The sequence below is a fragment of the Globicephala melas genome, chromosome X, assembly GCF_963455315.2.
Source record: "Globicephala melas chromosome X, mGloMel1.2, whole genome shotgun sequence".
NCBI classification, from domain to species: domain Eukaryota; kingdom Metazoa; phylum Chordata; class Mammalia; order Artiodactyla; family Delphinidae; genus Globicephala; species Globicephala melas.
The window spans coordinates 85,886,429-85,897,176 of NC_083335.1; the positions used below are offsets into that span (position 1 = coordinate 85,886,429).

General features: G+C 46.0%; 2 protein-coding genes across 6 annotated transcripts in view; one reads left to right on the top strand and one right to left on the bottom strand.

Annotated features, from left to right (window-relative positions):
- RBM10 (RNA binding motif protein 10) overlaps window positions 1-7,854 on the bottom strand; it is a 29,752-nt gene extending 21,898 nt beyond the window's left edge. The window contains exons 1-2 of one of the 5 annotated variants that reach the window (XM_030849833.3): window positions 7,223-7,854; window positions 5,231-5,372 (exon numbers count right to left, since the gene is read on the bottom strand). In XM_030849833.3, coding sequence (XP_030705693.1) covers window positions 5,231-5,372; window positions 7,223-7,538 — 458 coding nt within the window. In that variant the 5' untranslated portion in view covers window positions 7,539-7,854. The remainder of the gene's footprint in view (window positions 1-5,230; window positions 5,373-7,222) is intronic. The other 4 variants (XM_030849828.3, XM_030849829.3, XM_030849831.3 and 1 more) reach the window with 4 other exon arrangements.
- A 73-nt stretch (window positions 7,855-7,927) lies between these two features.
- Window positions 7,928-10,518, top strand: NDUFB11 (NADH:ubiquinone oxidoreductase subunit B11). Its single transcript, XM_030849853.3, has 3 exons — window positions 7,928-8,513; window positions 10,012-10,142; window positions 10,297-10,518. The coding sequence occupies exons 1-3, from the start codon at window positions 8,307-8,309 to the stop codon at window positions 10,421-10,423; spliced, it is 465 nt and encodes a 154-aa protein (XP_030705713.2). The 5' UTR covers window positions 7,928-8,306; the 3' UTR covers window positions 10,424-10,518.
- The last annotated feature ends 230 nt before the right edge of the window (window positions 10,519-10,748 follow it).

Sequence of the window (10,748 nt, forward strand, 5' to 3'; positions counted from 1 at the left end):
AAATTTGGATACTGAACTCTTGCTATCTAAACTCAGGAAGGGAAAAGATTTAGATAGTAAGGGATACTTTTCATTGGCCACAGAGCACTTTGACTAAATACCTTCCAAAGGTAGTCCCCATTCATAATACATTTCTAGGAAGCTGGACTGAATCACAATATAAGAGGATCTCCACAAAATGAGTATATTTCTGGAAAACATAAAATGCCGTAATTGGCAGAAGTATACAAAATGATAATCAAAAACCCAGGCCCCTTTAAAGGTGAGTTTTACCAAATTTTCAAGGGACAGATAAGTCTTTTATGAGTTCTTCCAATAAACAGAGAAATAGCAAAAGATGCCCAATTCATGTCATGAGGCCACCTTGATTCAATGCCAGATAAATACCAGAAAAGGAAATTATAGGACCCCATCACTGATGGACACAGATGCAAATATCCTAAATAAAACAATTATCTAATTAAATGTAACAGTGTTTTAAAAGTATACACATTATTTAAATAATTTTTCTTCCAAAAATTCATGAGTAAACATTAGAAAAACACAAATTGAGAAACATCTACAAAACAACCGACATGTACTCTTTAAACATCAAGTTCATAAAAGACAAAGATTGAATAACTATTCCAGATTAAACGAGACTAAAAAACAAAGTAGCTCAATGTGATGTGTGATCTTGGATTGGATACTGGATTAGGGAAAAACAGCTATAAAAGACATTTTTGGAAGAACTGATGACATCTGAATATAGACTTTAAGACAAAAGTATTGTATCAATGTTAAATTTCTTGATATTGATAAGCATCCTGTGATTATGAAAGAGAAAGCGGGACGAACATGCTGTAGTACTTACCGGTCATGTCTGCCACTAACTCAAATGAGTCAGAAAAAAATGTTATGTATAGAAAGTGGAGGAGGGGTAGAGGGAAGGAGAAGGAAGAGGGGAAGGGAGAGGGGAGGAGAAAAGGGAGAGGGGAGAAAAAAGAGGGGGAAGGAGGAAGGAGTAGGCTTGTAGGTAGGTAAAGCGAATGTGGCAAAATGTTTACAATTAGTGGTTCTGGGTAGAGGATTAAGGGAGTTTGTTGTACTTGCAATTTTTTTTTGGTAAATCTGAGGTTTTTTCAAAATGAGAAGTTATAAACATACACATACATACCATGATCAAGGAGGGTATATCTCAATAATATCAAGGATGCAATTGAATGCAATTTATGAAGTTGATGGACAAAAGGAGGGAAAAAAGCATGTAATTATGAAGTTCAATACTCATTTCTGTTCAGTCTTAGCAAACTAAAACTAGAGAATTTTCTTGATTTATTGAAGACTATATTCTAAAAGCCTACAGTACACATCACACTTGATGGCTAAACAAAAGGGGCTGCCTATCAGGCCTGGACTGACTGTCTGTCTGCAGATGTCCTTTATGGGAAAGAAAATAAACTATATTGTTTAAGCCATTATTCTTTGGATTTTCAGTTACAACCTACCAAAATGAATCTATACTTGTGACTCTTAACTAAAATGAATCTTAATCAGCATCACAGATACTATTTAACATGGTATCAAAAGTCCTGGTCAGTGCTATAAGTGAGGAAAAAGAAATAAGAAAAGCCAGGATTGGTTTGTATACAACATGGCTAACTACTTAGAAAGACCATCAAAGTCAACAATGAATGAGTAGAAATAACAATGGAACACAGCAGAGATAAGATAACTTAAAAAAACCAACAGCTTTCTTCTACCCCAGTAAATACCAGCTTGGAAAATAAAAAGACAAGATGCGAATAAAAACTACTGAAGCATCTAGGAATTACTTTAACAAACAATACACGACCAGATTAAACTTAAAAGCTTTTACACAGCAAAGAAAACTATCAACAAAACAAAACAACCGACTGAATGGAAGAAAATATTTGCAAATGATATGACCAATAAGGGGTTAATATCCAAAATATATAAACAGCTCATACAACTCAATATCAAACAAACAAACAGAAACAAACAAACCCAACTTAAAAATGGACAGAAGGGGCTTCCCTGGTGGCGCAGTGGTTGAGAGTCCACCTGCCGATGCAGGGGACATGGGTTCGTGCCCCACAACGGGAGAGGCCCCAACAGTGAGAGGCCCACGTACCGCAAAAAAAAAAAGAAAAAAAGAAGACAGAATTGAATTATTGCAACAATGTTTCTTTCTCCAGCATAAGATTCCCTCTTGAATTCCCTCTTGAATCTTGAATTCAAGATTCCCTCTTGAATTTTGCCTGTTGTCAGCAACATTCCGTTCAAAAGATATCAAGAGAGCTACTGCTTTTTGCAATTCAGACATAGCCTGTGCTCCGCAATGTGAGAGGCCACAACAGTGAGAGGCCTGCGTACCGCAAAAAAAAAAAAAAAAAGGGACAGAAGACCTGATAGACATTTTTCCAAAGAAGACATACAGATGGCCAAGAGGCACATGAAAAGATGTTCAACATCGTTAATCATCAGAGAAATGCAAATTAAAACCACAATGAGGTATCACCTCACACCTGTCAGAATGGCTATCATCAAAAAGAACACTGACAACAAACGTTGGTGAGGATGTGGAGAAAAGGGGACCCTCGTACACTGTTGGTAGGAATGTAAACTGGTGCAGCGACTGTGGAAAACAGTATGAAGGCATCTCAAAAAACTAAAAACAGTCCACTCCTGGGTCTATATCTGAAAAAAATGCAAACACTAATTCAAAAAGATACATGTACCCCAATGTTCACAGCAGCATTATTTACAACTGCCAAGATATGGAAGCAACTTAAGTGTGCATCAACAGATAAATGGCTAAAGAACATGTGGTACATATATACAATGGAATACTACTCAGCCATAAAGAAGAATGAAATTTTGCCATTTGCAACATGGATGGACTTGGAGGGTATTAATGCTAAATGAAGTAAGTCAGAGAAAGATAAAATTCTGTATATCACTTATATGTGGAATCTAAAACTTAAAACAAAGTAATGACTATAACAAAACAGAAACAAATTCACAGATTAGAGAACTAGTGGTTACCAGTGGGGAAAAGGAAGAGGGGAGGGACAAGATAGGGGTAGGGCATTAAGAGGTACAAACCACTATGTATAAAATAAATAAGCTATAAGGATATATTGTACAACGTAGGGAATATAGCCAGTATTTTATAATAACTATTAATGGAATATATAATCTTTAAAAACTGTATCACTATGCTGCACACCTGAAACTTACATAATATTATACATCTACTATATATCAATTTTAAAAAAAGGAATACCAAAGACCTGTATTTTGGTTTATTCAGATTTTTATGTCCTTTAAACGAATTTTATAGATCTTTGTGACCTGTTTCAGAGAATGAGATGACTACTTACAAAGTAAGTATCTGGGGGGCTGTACTGGGAAAACTGCCCACTATATGGAGGAAAATAAAACCAGAACCTACATTATAACATATTCAAAAGTGGCCTCTAGATGGATTTAAAGATGTGAAAGCAAAAGGTAAAACTATAGAGTGAGAACAATCTTTGTGATCCAGAGATAGGAATAGAGAAGATTCTGAAAGGAAAGGTTATAGGACAAAAAGTGATGAATTTCAGCACACCAAAATTAAAAACAGGTATCCATCCTTGAGGGAATCATTAAGTAAAAGGCAGTAGGCACACCCCATGGTGTCTTTGGGACCAACTAGAAGCAAAGCACTAACATACACATGGCAATACAGACAGATCTTAAGAATGCAGGGCTGAGTAATACAAAGTCCAGGAAACAGAATGAAGACTGTAATACTCTGCCATTTGTGTAAATTGAAAACACACACACTCGAAACAACACTACATATTTTAGAAGGATACGTTTCAAACACAACAGAGCAGCTGCCTACAGCTATGGGTATTGGAAATAAAAAAGGAAAAAATAAATATGGCAAGAGAAGGTCTTGTACCAACCTATGATAGAAATGTACCTTGAACTGGAAAAGTATGATTAACTCAAACCTCTGCACTTGAGGTCCTTTAAAAGCCAAAAGAAAGCCAGTGGCTTTATTTGGTAATAAAGTCTGAGGCAAGTATCTTACCTACTCAAACTCAGAAACTGCCACAGAGCTCTTCCAGTGAATACCATCCAAAATCGAATGCCTTTCAAAAGACATTCTGAAATAAAGTCAAGGCTGAATAACACTAGAGGATGACCACACCTCAAGTTTGGGCTCATCACTTTTCAGAAACAAAATATTATAATTCTATATTTTTGAAAAGGTGGTGGTAGCAGAAACCCTTTGTAAGACATTAAAAAAATTATTTCCTCCCTGACTTTTCATAAATCTACTGACTCTTAATAGAGGCTCTCTGGGACAATTAGGTCTACTTTCCTATACAATCTTTAAAAGTCAGGAATAAATCATCTTCGTTAGAATCAAGCGAGGTGATCCACCCGTATGGTAAGGGTATGGCCCAGGATCTCTGTATTTCACCAAGTGTCCCAACTGTTTCTTGTTCGTACCAGAGTTTAAAAATAACTGTATAAGAGTGTCCCATTCCAAGACAAGTATCACAGCAACTTCAGCCCACCCTGTCTCTGAATCCTAAATCTTAAAAATGCAGTGCTGAGTAATACTATCTGACCTGGCTTGCCCCATACATTTTCTGGGCAAATTCCTGACTCTGAAGGCACCACTCCTCTTCATCCCTCAAACCCAAAGCTACAGCCCACACCTCTCTCCTGAGAATCCACAGCACTTACAACCCACCCACTGCCCATCTGTCATGCACCTCTGCCTCTCCTCCTGCAGTGGCTGTCCACACCTTGGTGAATGGCACCATATACCTATCTGGCTCATCCAAACTGGAAACCTAGGCATCAGTCTCCATTCCTCCCTTTCTCTGGATCCCTTCCCACTCTACAACCAAACATGGCACCTATCAAGCTGTTTTGTAATGATCTGTAAACTGTGTGGTCTCCCTTGTGAGACCCTAAGTAAGGAGAAGGCTACAATCTTATTTGTCTCAATTCACCAATGCACTCCCAGAGCCTAGCACAGGTCCTGGCTCACAAGTGCCAAGGTAAATGTCTGCTGAAAAGAAACCAATTATCTGCTGTGCTGTTTTTTGTTGTTGTTGTTTTTTTCTGCACAAAAGCCCCCTCCTAGCACTTTCCTGGATCAACTCTCACACAGGGACAAGCCTAGATTTCTTGGCAAAGGTGGGAGCAGGTAACTCACCGTCTTTCATACTCCATGTCCTGATAGGGCCTGCGGGGGCTGCTGGGGCCCCTCCTCAGCCGCTGGCTCCGTTTCACTTCCCAGCCACCCCCACTGCTGCCACCATGATCTGCCAGCCTGGGTGATGCCTCCTGCAGGGACTCTGGAGAGAGCAGAAGGAAGAAAGGGGTCAAGGCAGTTGGGGCAGAGAGGGCCTCCTTGAGAAACGCTTATTGCGAAGGCTTTCTGCTGTCCCTGAGCCCAGCGACGCTGTTTCCCAACTCCTAGCGCTCCTGTGGACCAGAGCAGGAAGGCAGTCCCTATTTGGCCTGCTGCTTCGTTTCCCTACAAACGTGAGGCTAGAGCCGGCCGCCCTAGAAACAGCATGGCCTTCAGCAGACAGCATCTTGCAGAGACCCGGTGGTGCCACCAATTCTGTGATCAGGGCTTTGCCACCTGAGACTGGTAGACAAGTCAAGCCCGGAGCTACCTGCCCAGGGGGCTCTAAGTGCTGGATGACTTGTCTGAGATCAGGCACATTAGGCATGGAGGCGAGACTTCACAGCGGGAGTCCCAGGCACCCACCAGGCTTCTTCCATGAGCCCTCAGGTGCCATTTCATCCTCCCAAGAAGATGCTGGCTGCCCACTATGAGACAGCAGGAGACCACAAAAGGCTCAGGGGGTGAAGGGTAACTTGGCAATGAGACAGCTGCCGCCTCCCTAGGCTCCCGGCTAACACAGTTTTGGCCCTCACAGGGCAACTGGCTCAGCCCTGAGCCCTGTCTCTTATGCACAGCCAGGTCCCCCAAGGCGGCTCCCTCTCCAGGGCTCTGGGCCCAAGTTATTCAGAGGTAATAAGGAGCCCTTTCGGAGCCTGTTTTGAACCACTGTTACTCTGCTGGGACGGAAGGGCAGTCCCTTCCCGCAACCCTCAGGGCTGCGGTGAGAACGAAGGAAGGCCTGAAAGCCATGTGACCGGGCCAGGGGTCACCACGAAGTATCCCAGAATCTTCAGGCCCCACCCTCTAAACAAAAATCAGGCAAAGTCAGGCGTTAACAGCACCTGCCCAACACTAGGTTGCCACCACACCTTTCCTCCTTGTATACACTCACACCAATTTTCTCTTCCTCTTCAAGCCACAGGGAACCAGAGTTACCTGCTCCCAAATGGGTAAGAGAATCACAACCAGGGGCCCCAGTGGATGAGAGCCAGAGACAAAACCCTCAGTAGATCTGGCAAAGGGGCCAGAGTCATACACTGGTATCCAAAACAGATAGGGACCAAAGTCACAGACTCGAGCCCCAAATAACTACGGGCCAAAATCACAGACAGGAACTCACAATCAACACGGGCCATAATCACACACTGAGGCCCCCTTTCACAGGATGAGCGTCAGAGTAACAGATACGAAGCCCCCCCCAAAAAAAAAAGACGGGGAAATAAGTCTTACACACGTTCCTTGCACTCCCCGCCCCCACCCAGTAAGTGGATTAGGGCCAATCGTAAGAAGACTTTCTATGGATAAGGACCCCTCCCCATGGATAAGGACCAGGGTTACAGACACACACTCCGAGGATAGAGACCCGAGTCATACCGACGTTCTCCCTCCTCCCCCACCCAAGAATAAGGACCAGAGCCACAAAACACTTCCCCATGGGTAGGTAAGTACCAAAGTCACACACGATTGCAGAGAGCACACTTCTATGAATAAAAAGCAAAGTCGCAGACACCCGCCTCCCACGGATAAAGTTCGGCGTCGCAGACACAGTGAGCCACAGTAGCCCACTCCCATTCGTCCCTCCCTTCCCCCAACCCGCGTGCACCCATCCAGTGTCCCAATCGCGCACGCGCCTCTGCTCTCTAAAGGAGAAAAACAAAAAACAAAAAGACACCCCCTCCCCGGCTCAGACCGTGCAAGCATCGATCGGTTCTTTGCGAAGCCCAGATCCGCCACCCGCAGTCCGCCCTCCCGCCTCCTCTACGCACCCCCTCCCCCACCCCGGCCCCTTACCTCCGCCCCCACGACCAGCGTCGACGCTCACCTTCTCGGCCCGGGCTGTCAAGGGAGGGCTCTCGGACATCACCTCGGCCCGCCGCCACCTCCTCCAACTCTCGCAGCTCAGCCGGAGCCGGTCCGCGCAGCTACCAAGTCCGAGGCTAGGGGCGGAAGGGCGGAGGAGGGGGGGAAGGGCGGAGATGGGAGGGAGGGGAGAAGCGCGAGGCGCGCTACCCTCTCCTGGAAACCCACTGCCGCCTACTCCCAGCCGGCCGCGATCACCAGCACAAAATGGCGACGACAAGACGGGAGCCGGCGCTTCAACCACCATCCACCTACTAAGGGAGCGCGCTCTGGCCTGCCCAGTCTATTGGTCGCCGTCCGCCGTCGGCCAGCCCCGGCTTGCTCTGATTGGCAAGTGTACGCCATTTCCCCGCTCCCCATGCAAACTCCCACAAGTCGAGAAAAGGAGCAGCAATTGGCCAATCCGGCGAGGCGCTTTTAAGAAAGGTTGGCTTCCGGGCTTCCCTGGTGGTGCAGTGGTTGGGAGTCCGCCTGCCGATGCAGGGGACGGGGGTTCGTGCCCCAGTCCGGGAAGATGCCACATGCTGCAGAGCGGCTGGGCCCGTGAGCCATGGCCGCTGAGCCTGCGCGTCCCGAGCCTGTGCTCCGCAACGGGAGAGGCCACAACAGTGAGAGGCCCGCGTACCGCAAAAAAAAAAAAAAAAAAAAAAAGTTGGCTTCCTTCTAAGATGAAAGAGCAACGGAAGCTCCGCCCTTCTCGCCAGAGGGCAAGGGAGCTCTCCGTGCGATTGGTTGGGAACGGAATTCACACGCGTGCTACCGCTTTATTTTCAAGGAAATTCCACAGCCTTTCGGTCAGAAATTCCATAGCCTGATCGAGAGGATAAGAAGATGATTGCTTCCGTGAGGCCGTGACAGAGGGAGGGAAAGAGGACGCCTCGCCCTTTTGAAAACAAAATCTCGACTCGGGACCTATTGCGGTAGGGGCGGAGCGACAATTCTCGCGCTCGGACCAGCTGCAGCTGCGCAGTCACATTTCCGTCCCCGCCCCCGATAAACTGCAGAACGATCTGTCATGGTGGCCGGGATGTTAGGTTTGTGCGGCCGCCGCCTTTTGGCGGTGGCGGCGAGGCGAGGGCTCCCGGCTGCCCGTGTTCGCTGGGAATCCAGCTCCTCCAGGGCTGTGATCGCCCCGTCCGCTGTGGCGGGAAAGCGGCCGCCGGAACCGACTTTACGCTGGCAGGAGGACCCAGATCCCGAGGACGAAAACCTCTACGAGAAGGTGAGAGGGAGGGGATACAGGACGCCGGAAGGGTCAATCGGAGACCGGCGGATGGGCGCCATAGAGGACGTTCTTAGTCGGCTGAAGATTGCGCAGCCGGCGAAATCCTCGAAGATTTGGGAATTTTGCCTAGCTTGTTTTCCTCCTTTGTCCCCTGATCACCTTCGGGTTCAGGGCCAGAGGCGAGATTGGCCTTATTTTGCAGACAGATATCAACCCTGAAGTGGACAGTGCTCAAAACACGTTTGAAGCAATATAACAACAGTAATACTAAACACTGATATAGTGCTTGCTCAGGTGTTTGAAACACTTTACATGTATTAACTCATTTAATCCTCATAACAACCTTATTTCGAGGTAGGTAGTATTAGTGTACCCATTCTACAGATGAGGAAGCTGAAGCATAAAGATGTTAAGTGACTTGTCTAAGCTCACATAACTGAATGTGTGGTGGAGCCAGGTCTGCTGTGCTATACCGATATCAGAGACTGAAATCAGAACGCCTGAGTTGGAATACAGGCAGTGACCTTGGGCAAGTAGCTAAACCCCTTGGTGCCTCAATTTCTATGTAAGATGGGGAAAGTGTTAGGACACCTTCTAAAAAAATAAAATACTACAGTACACCTGCCTCGTGTAATTAAATGAATCAAAATGCTCAAAACAGCAGGTGGCACTTAGTAAGTACTCACCATTAGAAGGTGTTAATTATTCTTGCCACTTTCCACTTCACTGGGATATTGTGCAGTTTGTGCTTGTGAAAAGGCCTGGCATATAATAGGTACTTCATTAATACTAATCTCTGGTTGAGGGGCTGTGATATATAGGATGCTTATTCATTTATTCATTCATTCTGTAACTATGTATTGAGGGCCTGCTGTAATGCCAGGTTAAGTTCAGGGTGCTAGGGATTCAGCAGTATGGAAATCAGATAAAGCCCCTGCTTTCACAGAGCTTACGTGGTAGTGGAGAATACTGAAAATAAACATGTAAAATGTTAGAAAACAGTAATATAGAGTATGTAATCAATAATATAAGATGATGTGATCAGAGGATTTGGAGGATATGCTACTTTGGTAAACTAGTAAATGCTAGAAAGTTAAGCAAGGTAAGAGGATGGAGAGTGACTTGGGGGTAGGGAGTTAATAGGTTGAGCCATTTTTGACCTGTAAAAATGGCAATTTTCTGTAGTTCAACTTAATAGATAAGGTGACTAGGGAGTGCCTCCTAAGGGGAGTGATGATGAAGCCAAAACCTTGAATGAGGAGACAGATCCAGCCATGACTAGATCTGGGGGAAAGGCTTTCCAGGCGGAGGGAACAGCAGGTGCAAAGGCCCTGTGGTGGGAAGGAGCTTGACAAGTCCTAAGAATAGAGAGGAATTTAGGGAGGGAGGGGAGATTGGTCCAAGGTGAAATTGGAGACCAGGTTATGCAGCGCCAGCATAAGGCTTTGTGGAGCAGCAGGAAGCCCTCATTGACCTCTTCTTCTCTTTGCCATAGAACCCAGACTCCCACGGTTATGACAGGGACCCTGCTGTGGACCTCTGGAACATGCGGGTCGTCTTCTTCTTTGGCTTCTCCATCATCTTGGTCCTTGGCAGCACCTTTGTGGCTTATCTGCCTGACTACAGGTGCATGGGGTGTCAAAGAGAGTGGGACGGGTCGGGGCAGAAGCAGGGGTGGAGATTGAAGGAGACTGCCAGAAATCCTGTCCTTGGGGAGCTAAGATGGGGATTGGTGTCCATTGAAGCTCCCTCACGTCTACCCTCACGCTGCTGCCTCCAGGATGCAGGAGTGGGCCCGCCGGGAAGCTGAGAGGCTTGTAAAATACCGAGAGGCCAATGGCCTCCCCATCATGGACTCCAACTGCTTCGACCCCAGCAAGATCCAGCTGCCAGAGGATGAGGACTGACCGGTTACTGAAAGGGGCTTAAGAAGCACCACCTTCTCCACCCCTTGTCTGCTATTCTGCCCTCTCTTCAGAGCACCTAATTAAAGGGACTGAAACTGTGACTGGCTGGTGTTGCTTTTGTTGTAAGGGGGATGTGGGAGTGGGATGTCAGGCTTTAAAAGCCTTTTCTGGGTATTCTGGTTATCTGTTGCCATGTGACAAACACCCTAAAACTCAGTGGCTTAAAACGACAATTTACTATTACCTTTCATGGTCCTGTGGTTGACCAGGCTCAACTAGATGGTCCTTCTTGGGGTGTTGGGTGGCTTGGGCTGGAATCATCTGG